The sequence below is a fragment of the Daphnia pulex genome, chromosome 4, assembly GCF_021134715.1.
Source record: "Daphnia pulex isolate KAP4 chromosome 4, ASM2113471v1".
NCBI classification, from domain to species: domain Eukaryota; kingdom Metazoa; phylum Arthropoda; class Branchiopoda; order Diplostraca; family Daphniidae; genus Daphnia; species Daphnia pulex.
The window spans coordinates 8,212,234-8,230,843 of record NC_060020.1 but is presented as its reverse complement, the minus strand read 5'-3'; the positions used below and the strand labels follow the sequence as shown (position 1 = coordinate 8,230,843).

Genomic DNA, 18,610 nt, shown 5'->3' with positions numbered 1-18,610 from the left:
CCCCAGCAGCAGCCGCCCATTTCGTACGTATTCAGTGGCGCGTTAGAAATTCCCGCGAACGGCACACACAATTTGAAATGACGAGAAATCGATTCGACAGCAGTCGCCCTCGCCAGGAATCTCTCTCATATCTCTCTCATATTCACAACAAAAATTGAAAACAGATAGGCAACACACGACACAAGTACGAGTTGTCGACTGTAGAGGTGCAGACGAGTGCGTGCAAGGAAACGCTGGGGCAAATATGATTTAGAGGTGAATTGTATTCATTTATCGTCGATAACGTGACATTCTTTGGCGAAGTGGAGAATCCGAGGAATGAATGGATCGAGGCGAAGCGGTCGGATAACTTCAGGGAGAAGTCGGCCGATGTAACCCAGCGGATATACGAATGGAAAACTTTGTCCACTGCCATCAATGCTCACCTTCTCCTCGCCCGTGAATCCGATTTAGATACGACGATAAACAAGAAATCGATCCCCAGAGAATCGGAGCGTTATTTTTTTCGGTTATTCCTTTTTTCAACACACGCTAGTTGCTACCTGATTTCTCTCTTTTCTCTCCTTCGCTCCTAGCTCTTTGTATTTATTGGTTGCAACACCCGCAAATCAGGAAAGCGAGATTGCGGTCGAGGCGAATTCTTTACACGGAAAACCGATAGAATGTTGGCTCGGAGCGGCGCCGGAAACCCAAAAATAATAAGAGCGAATATTGACAAGTAATCTGAGTGTTTTTTTTTGTTTTTTGTTGTAATGTCTGTGTGTACATATAACGTAGCTGCTCCGGAGTATGTCGAGATCCTGTTGGAGGATGGAAGAACTTCAGCAGCAATTAGAAACGTGTCGCGCATCGGTCCTTTCAACGAAGACACCATCGTCACTTTATTGTGCCGGTCTGGAGGTGGCAGACCCGTACCTCGCATCGAATGGTGGAATGGATCACATACACTCGAAGGTAAATAGAGTAAATTACATTTTTATTTTTACAAAATATTTGCTTAGAAATGGTTTAAAAAGAATACATTCTGTCTAGCCAAGTTATTACGTAATTTATACATGTCGTGGCATATTTCTTTTGCTTTAGGTGAATTGGTGGCCACGCAAGAAGAGAGCGGTGCTATGACTGGGATCAATCGGCTTCAAGTAGTTCTGACCCGTCAAGACTTGAACGCACAATGGCAGTGTCGAGTTAATAGTCCAGCACTTCATTCGCCATTGGTCGCCAATTTGCGTATTGACGTACACGGTAAAAATGCTTTTATACTTTCTTTCTTGCTGAAAATGTTGAAAGGGTCCTCCGGTAACTCAATAGCGTAGATATTTGATGGCAATAATCCCATCACTTTCCTGCATTTCATCTCGTCATGATTGGATTCCAAATGTAAATGTAAAACGGCAAGAGAATCACCCATGTAGAAAATGAAATCATTTAAGGCGATTAGACTGTACTGTCCTAGATATCTCGTCCGACCTGAATGTTGTGAAATGAGGAAATCGAGACATTTTCGAGCGTCTAAATGTACAAAGTAAACAAAGAGTGAAACGTCTAGTGACACTACTGTATAATTGGATTCATGACAATGCAGTGAAACCCGCCAATGTGACGCTCACCGGACTGGACACGGCTGTGACGGAAGGAACTGCCGTTGTGGTGTATTGCGTAGCCGAGGGAGCCCGGCCGGCTGCAACCATTACGTGGTACAATGATTCGTCGCCACTACAAAAGAGCGCCGTCGAAACAACCCAACTTCAGGTCAGTGCCAGCAACATCCTTTCACGCCATATTTCCAGAGTCTATATCCATCCATACTACGCCATGTATATAAGTTATATCTGTTTCTTCTCAAAAATAGTCAAGTCTTCAAATAGTTACAACTTATACAAGGGGGAAGGGAAGGGAGGGAAACTGGTTGGTAGGGACGTCAGCCAGGAGAAAATATAGAAGTGAAAAATGCCAAGGCAACAGTCAAGACAAACAAAGTGTGGAAAAGTCAACCGATTCTGCTTCATTAAAGATGGGACATGCCAAACGTGCAAAGAAGTGCCTGCTGGCGTGCAGTATAAAGGCGTCGACGAATTTGTTTCTGACGTCGTGCTCTCCCCCTTTTGTGATTTCTCGATTTTCATATTGTTTTTGTGCATTTATTTCGCGAACTCGTTTGGCGGCGTTTACCCATCAGCCGGAAGAGGAAGCGGAGGTGGAGGAGCAAGTATGTAAAGGAATTGATTTTTAGAGAGAGAGAAAAGAGAGTGAGAGCCCAGAGTGACAGCATGTTGCCTACAGCCGTTTTCCCCAACTAACTTGGTACCTGTAATAATCAAATAGTAGTTTCAGTCTGTAGCCAAATGTGAAACTGACCAGATCCTCAGACTCTAATGACACAGCGCTTGCCGATTACTGATGCTTAGTAATAGATCATTATTTGTGATGCCTGTGTTGACTGTCTTGCTTGAAGTGTGGCATTTTGGCGAGAAACGTTTGATAAGAAACAATCGAAGATTTTTCATCCAATTGTCACTTTGTAGGCGGACGGAACTTTTAGCACCAAAAGTCGACTGATCTTCACGCTCAATCGCCATGACCATCGCCGTTACATCACGTGCCGGGCTGGCAACACAGTCACCGATGATTTGCACCAGAAACCAGTGCAAGCATCCCAACTCCTCAGAGTTGAATGTAAGACTTTGACCCTTACCCCAGCACCGCATTTCGTGTTGAGGAGAATACCTTATTATATTTATACGTTGAATATATTCTCGGCGGAATTTCAGATGCTCCTATGGTGGCCGTTTCGCCAGAAAACGTAACTGTCAACGAAACAATGGACGTACTCATTTTTTGTACATACGATGCCAATCCGGTCACCCTGACGTCCGTCCAGTGGTTCAAGGATGACGTCGAAATTATTATCGATGGCCCCCATAAATACGAAGGTGCCACAGTCGACCAACCGGCACTTCTCCTGAAAAAAGCGACGAGAGATGACGCCGGGGCCTATTCCTGTCGCCTTACCAATGCCGTCGGCACTGGCCAGTCGGAGAACGTGGCCTTCATTTCCGTCCAATGTACGTACACACTAAATCAAACATCTGTTTTATTGCAGGCAATGTTTGACCCTTGTTTGTAATATTGTATCTCTTCTACTCCTATTTGTTGACATGGTATTATATTGTGTTAACTTTGCAAGTCAGTTGATGTTTACATTTGCATAGCGTCATCAAATTACTTGTTAGTAATAAAGTAAAAATTTTTTACATAACAAAAAAATTAATAAAATTTAAATTTAGATCCTGCGGAAGTGCGTTTGACCATGGAACCCGAACTACCGGTCAACGAATTAGAACGTCCCAACGTTACACTTAATTGCCAGGTATTTAATTTTCCCCCTAATTACAAATCTAAATTTTTAATAAATATTGAATGAAAGTACGACTGACGGAATATGATTAACCAGGTGGTCAATGGGTACCCACCGGTCCTGCTGGGAGTTCGTTGGTATCTGGACGGTGAACTTCTCAAAGAGTTGCCCGATTGTCCAGTCAACGAGACGATCACTGCATTTTCCATGTACGACGAAGATTTGTGTGACGTGGATCCCAGCAAGTTACTTCTCGAGTATGTCGGCCGCTCCTTCCAAGGGAATTACTCTTGCGAGGGTATGAACGCCGCTGGATGGGGACCTTCGTCCGATGTCGAGACTCTCGTCATTTACTGTAAGAATCTGCCACAGCACGGCAGCAACTTTGCAATCTATTCCTCTGCATTCGTCAATTAAGAAATGCCAATTGAATATGGTGTTGCCTCATTAAACGGCCTTTTTAACGTGACAGATCCTCCGGGTAATACGACACTTATCTTCGAGCCTGATGTGGTCGTGAAAGACGAGCCCATGACTTTAACGTGCGGGGTCTCGGACGTTGGCCAGCCGGCTGTGACACAGTACAGATGGACGCGCAACGGACACGTCATTCCAGAGATTAGCGATGCCCAATGGAATGTCAGCCAAGTGACGCTGAATTATCAAGCCAACTACTCGTGTACACCAGTCAACGAGGCCGGCGAGGGCGAGACGGCCACTGTCGAAGTCGAGGTCTACGGTGAGTGATTTATCCCAATAAACGTTAGGCCTATACTATATCGCCGGTACAACTCGATAACATAGTCAACTAATGATCTTTGCTTTGCTCGTGCGTATCTCACAGCTGGGCCAACGTTTATTGAGCGACTTCCGCCAACATCAGGCGCCCTCTCTGATGCTGCCGACGCTACCAAATTATCGTGTCGCGTTGAGTGTTACCCGCTCTGTCAGATCGATTGGTTCCGCAACGGATTGCCCATCCGAGAATCACCCATGTACACTATCGTCGATAGTTTCGTGCCGGAAAACGTCAAAGTAAAAAAAAAAAACTTATTGAATTCCTTTGAAACGTGGATGTTAGTTAGTTAGTTGCTCACATTGTAACTGCTGGTTATTGGAATGAATAATTATTTTATTTTTTAATGCGCAACAGTTTAATCAGCACCAGTCGGTCAAGTCGACGCTGTCTTTCAACATGCGGATGTGGAGTCAGGCGAAACTGGATCCGATAGTTGACACTGCGAATTACACTTGCACTTCCACAGACAACGTGGTGGGCGATGGTGTCTCTAGCACAACCTTTTTCACGGTTGAATGTAAGTCGAGACGGTTTTAATTTGACTGCTTAAAAGCTCATTGAATTACGTTGTTAATTACATTATTGCAGATGCACCGACAAACACAGTAATTGACCGCCCAACGATCGAAGTGGAAGAAGGCTCAATAGCCGGTCACTTGGAGTGCTCGGCGTTCTCCTATCCGTTGGCCAATTACTACTGGCAGTACAACCACCAGATCATTGGCAACGGGCAACGTCTGGCACTTGATTACGGTCTGAGCCGTGATAAGACGGGCGAATACTCGTGTGTGGCCCACAATCAGCACGGCAACAGCAGCGCCAAAGCCTTCATCAATGTCGTTTGTGAGATAATCGTTTTTTCCTCAATCGTTTTGCGTCACAAGGAAGAATCCTCTGCTTGTTTCATAGTAGACTTAATACTCGATTCGTCCAATCGATCATCCATTTTATTTCCCCAACTCATTTAAGCATTATAGGACGTAACTTTCGTTTCTACCAAGTCATATAATCATTGAATATTGTGCGTTTTATTATGTGCAGACAAACCGGAGTGTTCAATCACTTTACGCGAAATGGAAGGCAAGACCAGGCTGATATGCGAAGTCAAGGCCAATCCCAAACTGGTTGACTTCACTTGGATGCTGAACAACTCTACGTTGACCACGGACATTGTTCACATGGGCTTGCAAAGTATTCTGACAATTGACGGACCACCTCCCGTCAGTGGCGTTTACTATTGTTACGTGAACAACTCGGTCGGCCTTGCAACCCCCTGCGAGATTAACGTCGAAGGTAATTTTTTGTTTGAAACATTTTGTATGAACCGAATGTTAACTTCCGTTCCAGAAAAAAAATGAGAGGAAAGAAAAATGTCGAGTTGCCAAACCGAAAGAGACGATTTTTCTTTTGTTGAACCATGTGACACGCAACGCCATTAGAAATCCATCGCGTGCTGTCCAACGGAAGCCTTATATACAGACAAATGGATTTATCATACCGTGCTCGATAAGGATTTATGTCTCCATTAGTCACAATTTTTTCCCTATCTTCCAACGCAGGTGGGTTATTGGCGAAGCTGGGTGACGAGAACATCATTATCATCGCCATTATCGCCGCTGCCATCGTCGTCATCCTCGTCGTCTGTATTGTGTTACTCGTCATTTGCCGAAGACAGCGCGCCGACGATAAATGTAAGTCCTTTCTTTTTCGACTCACTTATAGTCTATTTTGTCTGTCCTACGAATATCCGTTCTGCCATACATTGATATATAGTTTACAATAAAGTAAAATAATCAGCAATTATGCGAAAAATGGAACTGCAAGAGTCCATGAAGTATTTCTGTCATAGACTGCATATTGCTACATCATTGCTATCGTTATATTCTACTGTAGAATCAAAGCTTTGATTTAAAATACGGAATGTGTTTGAAGCTTTTTGTAGATCTGTTTTGCTTGCGTTGATTCGTCACTAACTATTTGTCATTTTTATTATTTTTTCCCACCTTTTTCTATTAAAAAATAAAACCCCGAACTCCCAAATATTTTACAAACACTGCACACGCTTGTTGTTGTTCAGATAACCCTGCCAGTTCCATGGAACAACGTGAAAAGTAAGTCATCAACATTATTATTTTTTTTCCTTCTCTTACTCTTCTTTTAATGTTCAAATGAAGCACTTTCAAAGTTTATCGCTTTTATTCCTGAGCAATCTTTCTTCTATCGAGTTACGTAATGCACAAAGGGGATTTTTTCCCTTCAGTGCTGGCTCCTATAATATGTATCATCGAAACAGTAAAAATTAGTTTTATAAGGATTCGAAGAATTCGATTCGATTTTGAAAAAAAATGCAGGAAGTGTTTCAAAGAAAACCTAAAAAATCCACTCGTGCGATACTTTCGTATAGTAGGATAGCTTATTTTAATAAGAATTGCAACTACATTAGATTTGAAAAATTCGTCAGATTGAGTTGACAGAATTGCAATTTGCAAGTGAACTAGGGATATTTGGCATAGATGTCAAAGTAGTTATTAATTATTGTCGGACCTGAGACATCTTGTTTGATCTCTCGAGTAATATTAAAACATGGTGTTCCCATATTTCTTTTATATTTTTCCAGCCGTTCTGCCCGTTTTATTATCAATGTGTACGCCAAACCAGGACCGTGAGCAATTCTGCATATGCGTGTGCACTATGAAAAAGTGTTGAAAATTTTTAAATTTTAGAAACAAAAAAAAAATGCCACAATTTTGTCACTTTTCCTTCTCCTATTCATTAATTGATTTAGCGCTTCCGTCGCCTAGCGGACGAGTAATCCGGTAACGATTGGGGATCTATTGAGTGTTAAATGTGTATGTTGGTTTTAGTTGCGAACAGGGTGTTCGTTGTGCATTTTTTTTCAATACCTGATCACCAGCAGTATGGCGATTATCCATTGCGATACGTCCCGCATTTCCGATTTAGAAATTGTAAAGTGAAACCTAGTGTTTTTAATTTTCCCTCTCCTTTCCTCATTCAAGCAATATTTCCGTTTTGTCGTTCCTTGCTGTTATACGCATAATACCAGAATAATAATAGGAAAACTTGTTTAGTATATATATTAAATACTTGAGAACTGCAGAAATAATTCAATAATTGAAATTGCGAAGAATAAAAGAAGGTGATTGGTTTCGTTCCATTTCACGTGTGTGCTACACAGGCCTGATGCTTACAACTTCATTTATATTATCATTTGAAATCCTATCAGTTTTGAAATTTAACAACAAAATCAATTCGTTTCCCTTTCGTTATTCCGGTATATGAGAGACAAACTGTTGTCAAAGAATCAAAATATCTTGCTATTACATTTTTATTTTATACGGGCGTCCTATGATATTAATGATATTTAAAAAAAAGAAAATGTATCGATTTTGATTTTTTTTAAATTGATTTTCCTTTTTTGGTGCATTCAGCATACCATATTTTCGATTTACAGGAAAGAATACACTTTTAAGCCTAGCAAACCCAGCAATTTCAATAGTTAAGATAATAATATGAACAAGTAAACTTGACAGATGTGGACTGCGCCAATCCTTTCTGATTGAAATGCGACAGAAGACGAAATAGGCCACATCCTCAGTTATTGAATGGATGAAAGGCCTGGCGACTATTCTAGCTTTTCATTCGACTTTTTTCTCAAATTTAATTTCTGCTAGTCTAGAACATGCCTTCCTTGTCATTAGTCAATCTCATTTTACCTAAAATGCACACAACCAACAAAGTCACAAGCTTTTTGTTCACTTTCTGCCATTTTTTTGTCCTTTTTTCATGTATTCTCGCATGGATCACCTTTCCCCCTTGGTGCTCGCCTTATGAACCTGCATGAAACCTGCACCCAAAAAACGAAACAAATTACGAAAAAAAAAAAAAACCCCAGTCCGGAAGGAGGATCAACTATGACCTTACAGCCGGGAACAGTCATTCAACAAGTACATCAGCATAAGTGGCCACTACGACCCGGAGTTCAGGTGCACGTCAACGGTACCAACAGTCTTACGTTGGCGGCTTCCGGTTCCGTGCTACTTTCACCGGGCGACCAGCAGGCTGATGCGTCCAGTTCCAACAAAAGCAGATCGCGATCTGATTCAACTGGTTCGCTAGCAAATCATCCCAGATCAGATAAACCTGCCGATTGTCAGGTAGTCGAAACGGGCAATCCCTATTACGAAACGTTGCGAGATACTCAAAAACGACGAGGGGGCGGGGACAGTGATTCTGGAGGCGGGATCCAGGCGACGGATTCCGGAAGCGAAAGTACCCGTTCAGTCATCTGTGTCAAAGGACCTTGTCGTCCCAGACCTCTGATTCCTGTGGAATCCCAACAGCAGTTAGTCACCGAAGCGGATCGGACCAACACATCAGCAGCAGGTAGGTTACTAACTCCGCTTACACCACCATCCCATCTGATAATGATTTTGTATCGTAACAAAAAAGTGACACACAATTTTGTTTGTTTCCATATTACTATTTGCTCTGCTACCTATTCCTGATCCTGGCATCGTATGTGTGTCGTTTGGTATCTGTTGCGGCGCACACCTTTTGACTTTTGCTTTGGGTTCGCACCTGCTGTCTTGGTTCCTGCATCATGCCCTAGCAGTCTCCAACCAAGAGAGCGGAACCTCAACTAGAAAGAGGAAGAAGCCGGATGGCAATCTGCCTTCTTCTTCCACTCCAGGTAAGACCCTCAGTCTGTATTGCACGAAAGCACAAACAGCTCGATTTTCCCTTTGAACTTGAATACTTTGCCCTTTGAATTTCTTGGCATCGAGCGTCATTTGTTTTCTATACTGAACGGATAGTCAATGTTTTTTTAATCGTCTCAAATCTCTGTATGTATCGTAGAATTTGAATTGATTTTTTTCATTATAAAATTAAGGATAATTATTTTTCTATAAAATAGAGCCTTAATAAAATGAAAATGATGTTGATTTCCGTTTATGAAATATTTTTCTGAATCTTTTAGCTGTTGCGGCGACTGGGCCGTCTACCAAAAGTGGTAACGATGGTCTTCCAGAAAACAGTAAAGCTTTCTACGAGAACCTTCCCTTCCACGGGCTTCAAACTGCTCCCAACAAAGTGAGTCCGAGTTTACTATTATTCTAATACACGAGTCCTGAGACAAGAGACTCGAGGGTTATTGTCACGATTTCTTATTCAAGGAGAGTAATTACAGAACTCACAAATTAGTTTATTGTTTGTCCATATTGCATAATATTTAGAGTAAACAGCCGAAGTTTGAATGCACGGTGTTTTGGTGTCTCGCATGTCTGCTTGAATTTTAAAACTTTTGTTTATTTGTCTGACTCTGCATTGCCTGTGTCGGTATGTGGCTATTCGTTCAGGACTTTGCCAGCCGCCCCTCCAGTCAAATGAGTCACACTCCTTCTTCCGGCTACGGATCGGCACGGAGCACTAATCGAACTATTTCGGAAGTGGTCAGTGCGAACGACAGCCTATCGGCCACTCCTCACGGCCCACAGGGTCGTGGTCGGAATTCGCTTCTTAACTCGCTTCATAAGCCTAAAGCGGCAGATGCTGGCTTGCGCTTTCGCTCACTTCGGGTGCCCCGTGCCGTTCCTTCCTCCGCACCGGGTGGTAACGATTCGGCTGAATTTGCATGCCAGCCATCCGAAAATGCGGAAACGATTACCTTGCCACTGCATGCGGTGACGTCGCACGAAGAAAATCTGCAGCATGAACAGCAGCAGCTCTCCATTCCCGTGCCTGCACCTCGTTTTCATACACTGAAGCGTCACGCCTACCAAAATATGCCGGCCCCGCTTAAGAATTCCCAAGTGCAGACGAGCCAAGAACATCAAGATAACGCAGACCAGTTCATGCAGGTAATGATGGCGCTGAAAGGTGTCCACTTTTGAGGTGCTTGATTGTTCTTCTTATTAATCATTTCTCTGCATTCAAGCGGGCATGACTTGTTACGTTAAAATTTCATTTCTTTCTCTTCCGACGTCTTAACTCTGTGCATGCATCTTGTGCGGATTCAGCTGGAGCCTGGCGTCATATATTTTGCCGACGCTGTAGTCTTTATTAAACGTGAGTGGTTCGCTATCTCAAAAGTTTAAAAGAATACATACCACTCTCGAGTTGAACCTGCCAACAATTTTGACATCATGTTACAAATGTGCGGATGTAACTGTAAATTAGTAGGCTAGTAGGTCTCTGTTTAGCGGCCTTTTCCCTGTGAAGACTATTTAAAATGCCAATGACAAATTTGATCAAATGATCGAGTCGCATGCCGAGTTTTGATAGTCTTTTGTGTGTTTGTGGATTAACATCATCCGATAGACGAACCCGTTGATCAACTCGACGGAGAGCACGAGCATGACTGATCCACAGCTGCAGCAACAGGCCTGGACACCCCGGCCGCTGGCTCCAGTTCATACCTCCACCTACGATCCTCCCAAACAGCAAACACATCACGCGTCGTCGCCCCGTTTCCCCGCTTTCACTAATCACGCATCCCATCAACCAACCGGCAGCATCGTTTACGCCGATTTGTCTATTGCCCGTGCCACCCCGTTGCAACCCAACCAGAATGAAATGTCTCCGACCGAGTACGCTGTACTGCAGTTTATGAGTGGAGGCCAAGAGGTTCAGGTCTAATCACAACGTAAGGTTTGTATTACTCTTTTAAACACTTTCTATTCTCGAGAAATGCCTAACATTCAAGGTCTTCAAGTCATACTTTTCACAAAAGAGAAAAACTGCAATTTAAAAAAAATAGCAACTTTTTCGACTGAACGAATAATCGACATATTCTAAGTACTGTTTTATTCTCTGTAGCCGTTTAAGCCGATCCTGTCTGACCTAGTCTATGCCGACGTCGATGACAAAGATTACGGGCCAACTTACTACAAGAAGGCTAGTATTCTACAAGCGTCAGAAAAGAAAGCTCAGGCGCAAGGACTTCCAGTTCGACCAACTCGTGAAACGCGACTCTAGATTAACAATGCAACGTGTCAAATCGATTTGAATGTCTTCTGGGATATAAAAACAACATAATGGGCTTTTTTTTTTTAATCGTCAAACTGATAACTATTACGAAATTCTGGTTCATGAGGTTTGAAGTACCGTAATCTGTTGTTCACATCCGATGGCAAAAATTTTAACAGAATCGCTTTCGTCTTGAATTTCAAAATCGACTGCAGTTTCATTCTTTCTCTAAACATAAATTGGGCGTTACGTTAAAATGTGTGTGATGCCCTTAGTGGTCGTCTTTGCAATTGATCGGGAGTTGGAGAGGTGTAAATTATAAGGGGGCCCTTCAACCAGTGCTACCAAAATCTGGGAAATGATCGCATAAGTGTACACGTGAATGTTATCAAGCAACAATTTGTGCTGTGATGTTTGTAATGAGTTTCCTCGATGTATTCACTCGTGTTCTCGTGTATACAACAGCATATAACCCCCCGTAGCTTATTGGGAAAACTAGTTACCATTGTACTGAGGATACAAAAGATTGATACTGAAATTATGATTATAATAATTTGTTTCCCGAAAGGGAGCACTGTAGATTGTTGTTCATTCACGATTTTTTCTCTCTTCATAAATGAGATTTACATAATAATGTACAGAGTAGGTCGTCTTTTCTGCCAAAGAGAATCCAATCCAAAGATTGGATTGCGATACTATTAAGATCCGACAGCTTAATTTCAGCATCATCTTACGTCTTATTTAAGTTAACTGAACATTTTTTTTAAAGTGTGTACCTTAAATAAATATAAAATGTTCGCCTTGATTTTTGGGGACAGTTTTGCAGCTGGTTCAAGAGTAGCGTGCATTTATTCTAACTAATGCGTCAATAAAAAAAATACTAGCGTATAAGGTCGCTGTTTGTTGTTAAAAGCGTGTTGAGCTCTTTGCGAGAAACTGTTCTTTTTTCTTTAGCGTTCAAAACTATTTTCACTTGTCTATATATGTGTTGACTCACCATACGTGTGTGTATTAATGTGTATTTATAGTACTGTTTTCTTTCACCTTCATTACAACTGTGAATTTCCCTTTGTTCAACATACTGTGCAGTTTGAATAAAACGCAATGGATCAGACAATAGTAATCGACGTGTTTTTACCTTGGTTGTTTTTCTCTGAATAAAATTGACATAGTTTTGCTGCATATGGAAACAATCAAACCTGGTTTTATATCCAATGACCTTTTCAGCTGTTAACTGATTCTTGATCCTCGAAAAGATTTTTGACCTTTGGTATTGAAAAAAAATCTGCTGTATGTTTTTTCCAGGTAAGTATGCCCTGCAAACTATGTTCTCATTCGTTGTAATTTTTTCAGCAGCATTTAAAAAATAAGCGGAGTTTTAAGCGTCGCATGAAATCGCAACATCATCCTAAAAGTACATTGAGGAAAATGTAAATACCGTACTCAGTATGGCAAGGCTTCATTTTTTCAAGGCTTGAGCGCCAAGAAATTTTTAAAATTTTTATTTAAAAGGTTTTCTGCTAGGTGGCGTAGCATTTTCGATTAACGTTAATGTATAGTTTCGAAAACGACCACTAGATGTTTTTTACATTTTTTTGCCTGTCGTAATTCGTAAACGGCGCGTCATACGTATGCACGCACCGATCGCACCATACTTATATAGTTAACGAGAGCTATAAATGAAGGGTGTCATTTGGAGTTTTAGCGTTCCTTATATTAATTTCTGAGTAACAATTTTATCTGAACATAATGGGAATAATATTACTAATCCCAAATTCACGAAAACCGACACGATTGGGCCATTACAAATTGAAAATTTCAGTTAAAAAGATGCTTGATCGGTGTCTGCTCATTCCAGCATTTTTTAAGAGTCTATATAAGGAGGTGTGATCACCTGCTTAAAAAGATAATATTCTACTAAAACTTCAGAATGTTGTACATCAATTTGATGCATTTTCCAGTGTTTTCTCTCCAAGGTATGTATTTCCTGACAGGGATATTCATAGCAATTCGATTGTTTTGGGATTTACTCTTTGCACTGTTTGTTGGAGGAGAGCAACCGGAATGCACCAAATCCACAACTTCCCAGACCGAGCATGATGACATTAAAAAAAAAAGACTCCTTTCCTTCGAGCTTTCAAAAAATATAGCCGAGGAGCGGAGCGATTGCGACAAGTTCAAACCACCAGAGACTTCGTCGCAACCAGAAGATTTTGTGTTGAATATTTCCTGTTGTTATGAGCCGATTGCAAACGTATTAGGCCTAACAGGGAGCCGGAGCCCGGCAGCAATTCAGCCGGATATAGATTTCAACAGAAAACGTACAATTCGTTCGTACGGTACGAACCACTGCACGAAAAAACTGCAAACAGACGAAACAGACAAAACGACTAACATAATGAAAACGATAAAAACATTTTTTAAAAATATTTTCCCGGGAAAACAAACAACAAACCAGCACAATCAACCGTGTGACGAGTTTGTCGTTAGAGGAAAACCAGTTCAAATGCTAATTGACTCGGGGAGTCCCGCATCATTTCTTACAAAGCAAGAATGGAAGCGGATCGGAAAGCCACCATTAACTCAAGTAAAAGGTTACTCGTTTGAGGCGATGAGTGGGGAGTGTTTGAAGATAAAGGGTGTGTTCATGGCCAGAGTTGTCTATGAAAACACGAACTACTTTTTACCATTGTATGTTTCGGACAATATGGTAAATAATATTGTTGGACGAAGTTGGCTAGCAGCTATCCACAACGTTGATTGGAACCAAAAAGTTTTCACTGAAAAAATTGAGCAAGAAAGTCTTAAAGAAGTAGGAACATATGCTGAAACCCCAACCTTGAACTTGAATATCAATGGATTCACAATTAAAGCCCAAATCGATACTGGGTCACAAATAACAGTAATCACAGAAAAAACGTGGGAGGAAATAGGGAAACCAGGATTAAGAAAATCTATTAATCGAGTTGTGGATGCTACCTTAAAAAAAATAGCTGATAAAGGTTTTTGTACTGTTACTATATATGAACGTACATATGAAATAATTGTTTTGAGAGAAACTGAAAAAGTTCAAAATAATATAATAGGAATGGATGTTCTGCAGGATTTGAAGAATATTGATTTAAATGAAATTTTTAAAAACTTAATTAAATAGCATAAAAGATATATTTTTATTGCTTCTCGTTATTTACGTTAGTGTACGATAATGCGCATTGAATGGTTGTGTAAAAATAAAATAATTGTGAATAAAATTTAAAAAAGTGAAGGGAGGGCAGAGGGAAGGAAGAGGAGAAGGTGGGAGAAGACGAAATAAGAAAGGAAGTAGAAAAGAGGGGAAAAGGAAAAATGTGGGTCGTTAAGAGAGTATTTCTTTCAAGAGTTCGTGGCCAGTTTTAGTTTTCGTGAAAAGAGGACCGGAGCCTCGACCGGAGCTGAAGAAGACTCGGAAGAAAAGGACCGGAGCTGATGAAGAAAGATGACCGAAAAAGATGATAACGAATGTTTTATTTAAACTCCTCCCCACGCTCAACACCCTTACGAGCGTGGGAGGAGCTTAAAACACCCTTACGCTACAGTACATATTCTTCCGTCACACCTGGTGGCGCTACGCTACGCTATGCTCCGTAACGTTGGTTAGTGGCAGTGTGAACGCACTTTAAGTGTTGGTAGTGGCAGTCGACACCCAGTTTACTCATAAATCGACCTCGATCATTTCATTTGGCGTGATTTTTCAACCGGCAACTGGTCTTGACGACTCGCCCCAAGTCAAGCTCATCTTCTCCAACATCTTCCAAGAACTTGGTTGTCTGCTGGAGTCGTTGATGGGCCTCGTACTATTTCAGCAAAGGAATTAAGGAACGACATAACGTCACGAATCCAAAGAAGCCAATCACGCAGTTCGTCGCTTTCTTCTCTCTTTCTGTTGATCAATCGATGAAATGATCGGCAACGAAACGTTATGATGTGTTGCTTGTCCGCTTAACCGTTTAAAAATTAAGAACATTAAGGAATTATAAATCAAAATTATAAATGAATAATTGGCAGTGAAACAGAAGGCGACAGAAGGCATACTGGCATTCATGTATTTCCATTAAACATAATACTTCCAACAGCTAGTTGGTACGATAGCACATTTCAACATCAGAATTTTTGTAATGTATGTTTAATTTCAAATTTGCTTTTTTAGCTTGCAAGTGCCACTCGTAAACATTTCCGTGCGTCAAATTCTTACAGAATTGAATATCGATTTCTTCGACAAACTTGCTATTCGCCATTAGGGTATCTATACCTCGTTTTGTGATGTAATAGCAAAAAGTAAAATGGAACCTTCTTACGTTATTAAATTTGAAACAGCTTATTACGGCGTTCTGTAAAAATTCGTCAGTGAGAGCGTTACAGTAAGTAACCGTAACATCTGTTAGTGTAGGAAAGGACAAAAGAAACTGAAGGATTTCCGACGAAATGTTGTAACCACAATATAGCGTCTCAAGATTCTTCAAAATAAACCGCTCCTTTTCGTTGCGGTAAAGTGTTATTTCGTCTTCAGGTAAGACCGTAACGCTTTCGCAATGAGTTTTGAAAAATAAAGAGTTTAAATTAGGACAAAATTTGAAAACAGTCCAAATATCGACGACAGGAAAGAAACAAATGTCAAGAACCTCCAATAAATTTCCAGTATTTTTCAATAAGGGAACCACACTACCTTTAAACGTGATTTCAAATCCTTTATATTCTTTAAGCTCTTTGGGACAATTTAAATGAAATTGTCTGAGGTTTTTTAATGACGTCAAACTTAAAAGATCAGTGTCAGTTAATTCCTTCATGGCAATAATGATAACAGAAGTAAGTGATGACGAAATGAGCTGCACCACTTGTCCCAGACTACCTTTTCTGTATGGAGTGACGTAACCTATTCTAAGATTCACCAAGGAAAACATATTCGGAATTTCCGACAAATTTTGATCCAACCGCTTCTGAATGAACTCTACCAAGACTTCGAAGGTACTTTCATGATGAAGGCTTTTTAACTTTGTTAGATTATTTATGGCCAATTGAGCTCCTTGTTTTGTAACACTAGTGCAGTACATCAGCAAATACTGGAGGGTCTTACATAAACCAGAAGGTTTCTCTAGATCGTCGTAATTGAAACATAGCGATCGAACTCCAATGTCTGTGATTCGCTGATGGCAGTGGTGAATATCCAACATTCTATTCATGAAACCATTAAAAAAGGCATTTACAAAATGAACAATATTTTAAACAGATTTAGATTTCACGTACCTTAAATTTTTACAATAATTTCCTATTAGATGTAAACAATTGTCCCCTGCTTTTGTGTATCGCAAGTTCAAAGAAAGCAATTTTCCGAACTGGGGGAAAACTGTCAAGTATTCTTCGGTGTAATAATGAAATCTGAAGAATCTGAGTTGTGGGCTTATCAGATATTCAAGAAAAAATGTGTTTGTGGGCTTGCCATAGGTATGGTACGCGAAATTGACGTTGACGATTATTTGTTCTAAGACGCTTATGGCTAAAGAGACATTCAAACATAAATACGACAATGTTTAGGTTTAAGAAGATAAATTTTTTTCTAAAAGGCTAACTTTTTTATTTGACTCACGCAGCTGATGAAATGGATTGACAACTTCTTCTAGCTCCATTGGCACTTCATTATTCGTCGATGGTTTAACTGGAAAATCACTATCTTCGATAATAGAGACAATAAATGCTACGCACAGTTGAAAGAGAGATTTTACACTTTTCACGGTAGGCATCTTCGCACTATTTAATTTAAAAAAAACAAGTTTGGAAATATTCACAGATCTGGAGACAAAAACACAATGTCAGCCGAGAAATAAATGACAAGAATTGTAATTAGAAAAACCACGTAGCCTTTATATTTGCGCATTTTTTCACGATTCCAATGAAAGCATAATAAAATTTAGTTATTCCCACAGGCTATTCCCAATTTCCCATTAGGACATTTTGAAAAATATAGAGAAGTTTCATATTGCACTCACAAGCACACAAGCCCTCTTCCCAGTGGAGAAGCTGGGGATCTTATTAGTCATGTTGTGATCCGTTACAGGTTATTACTCTGGGCCCTGGGGAGGGAAAACGCCACTGGGTGTCGGCCTTCACGATTTAATGCGATTTAATGTTCTCTCACCGTATCGTCTCTTGTCTGATTCTAGTCTATAGCCTACACGTTTCCCCCAAATCGGGTATTTCAGTTTCACATCTTTCGCACCTCCTTTTCTGTTCCGTATTGAAATTCTTCTTTGTTATGTACGTTTTCTTCTTGATTTTCTTCTAGGACGATTTTTTAAGCGAAGTGGATGGCAACTCAGTGACGGGTGTCGTACGGGATCCCGGATCCTGTTCACAGCTGACGATTAGATGAATAAACAGCGGTTCAACTAATTAGGGCGAAATTTAAAAAGGAGAGGGCAGTGTTGTTGGTGAGAATTGAGAAGAACCTGCTATTCTCTCATCAAAATGAGCATGCTAAGTATGGCGCGCCGTTTACGACATGAAAAAAAAAAAAATGCTGGCTGGTGACCGTGATTACTATATCTTAACGTTATTGTAAGAGGCCTCACAAAGTCACAAAACCCCCATGCAGGTATCCACAGCGGGGAAAAACCGGACAGCGAATATTGGCAGTTATTCAACAATCACCCAAACATAATATAAGTTCAATCAATTTTTTTTAAATTCGAATTTTGTGCAGCCGGCATCGTATAATGTCATGATAGCAACTGTCTCACTTTCAGGTATTGTCAGGAGAAAGAAATTGATGGATGAGTGTCATAGCTAACAGAATACGTTTTTATTTATTTTGTGATTCATTTATTTGTTAAGGATTCTTATCAATTTGCTAATTTGTACGCCCAGGATTATTAGAGAATATTTGCTATTTTAGTGTAAGGACAATAAGAGTTACTTAAGAAACTTGAGAAAATTGTAAGTTAAATTTACCTTTTTGTTATATATCCTATCTGTATTGTTAAATTAATTCCAATTCCCCAATAAATGTTCATATTAGTCCTAATTCATAAGTAAAAAATATGTGATTACATAATTCGCACCTAGATGGATCTACCCATGCATACATTGACGACACGCAGGACTGGACAGGAATGGACAGGAACGGACAGGACTTTTTGATCATCTTCAAAATAAGAAAACTAATTTCGGATAAAAAATAAGTTTGAATTGATTAATTATTTTAATTATGATTGAACATTATTGCTAAAATAGCAAGAGATGATATTATCTAATTTAAAACAATTTTCGTTAAACAATTAATCAAAAAATGGAGCAAAATCAGTGGTGACAGGGGTTTGCTGATGAAATTTTGGGATAGCTAGGTACTATATAAAGAGGGGGCTCTCCACCTACCTTAATCATACGTTCTGTATTAACCTACGAATACGAACTCAAAAACGGAATACGAACTCAAA

At 40.3% G+C, this 18,610-nt stretch overlaps 2 protein-coding genes across 11 annotated transcripts in view; one reads left to right on the top strand and one right to left on the bottom strand.

The window, feature by feature from the left end:
• LOC124193228 (hemicentin-1-like) overlaps positions 1-12,267 on the top strand; it is a 39,958-nt gene extending 27,691 nt beyond the window's left edge. Inside the window, exons 4-24 of one of the 10 annotated variants that reach the window (XM_046586947.1) lie at positions 778-954; positions 1,084-1,245; positions 1,586-1,752; positions 2,180-2,209; positions 2,526-2,676; positions 2,772-3,065; positions 3,288-3,370; positions 3,455-3,713; positions 3,831-4,097; positions 4,203-4,393; positions 4,512-4,674; positions 4,746-5,000; positions 5,199-5,450; positions 5,717-5,848; positions 6,235-6,268; positions 8,071-8,561; positions 8,788-8,868; positions 9,157-9,269; positions 9,536-10,036; positions 10,497-10,826; positions 10,995-11,137. In XM_046586947.1, the coding sequence (XP_046442903.1) occupies positions 778-954; positions 1,084-1,245; positions 1,586-1,752; positions 2,180-2,209; positions 2,526-2,676; positions 2,772-3,065; positions 3,288-3,370; positions 3,455-3,713; positions 3,831-4,097; positions 4,203-4,393; positions 4,512-4,674; positions 4,746-5,000; positions 5,199-5,450; positions 5,717-5,848; positions 6,235-6,268; positions 8,071-8,561; positions 8,788-8,868; positions 9,157-9,269; positions 9,536-10,036; positions 10,497-10,814 (4,121 nt within the window). In that variant the 3' untranslated portion in view covers positions 10,815-10,826; positions 10,995-11,137. Of the gene's footprint in view, positions 1-777; positions 955-1,083; positions 1,246-1,585; positions 1,753-2,179; positions 2,210-2,525; positions 2,677-2,771; positions 3,066-3,287; positions 3,371-3,454; positions 3,714-3,830; positions 4,098-4,202; positions 4,394-4,511; positions 4,675-4,745; positions 5,001-5,198; positions 5,451-5,716; positions 5,849-6,234; positions 6,269-8,070; positions 8,562-8,787; positions 8,869-9,156; positions 9,270-9,535; positions 10,037-10,195; positions 10,245-10,496; positions 10,827-10,994 lie in introns of those variants that run through there. The other 9 variants (XM_046586948.1, XM_046586951.1, XM_046586949.1 and 6 more) reach the window with 9 other exon arrangements.
• Positions 12,268-15,256: 2,989 nt separating this feature from the next.
• Positions 15,257-18,201, bottom strand: LOC124192558. Its single transcript, XM_046585918.1, has 2 exons — positions 16,765-18,201; positions 15,257-16,674 (listed from the first exon to the last, which is right to left on the bottom strand). Exon 2 carries the CDS (start codon positions 16,358-16,360, stop codon positions 15,257-15,259), a length of 1,104 nt encoding a protein of 367 aa, XP_046441874.1. The 5' UTR covers positions 16,361-16,674; positions 16,765-18,201.
• Between the last annotated feature and the right edge of the window lie 409 nt (positions 18,202-18,610).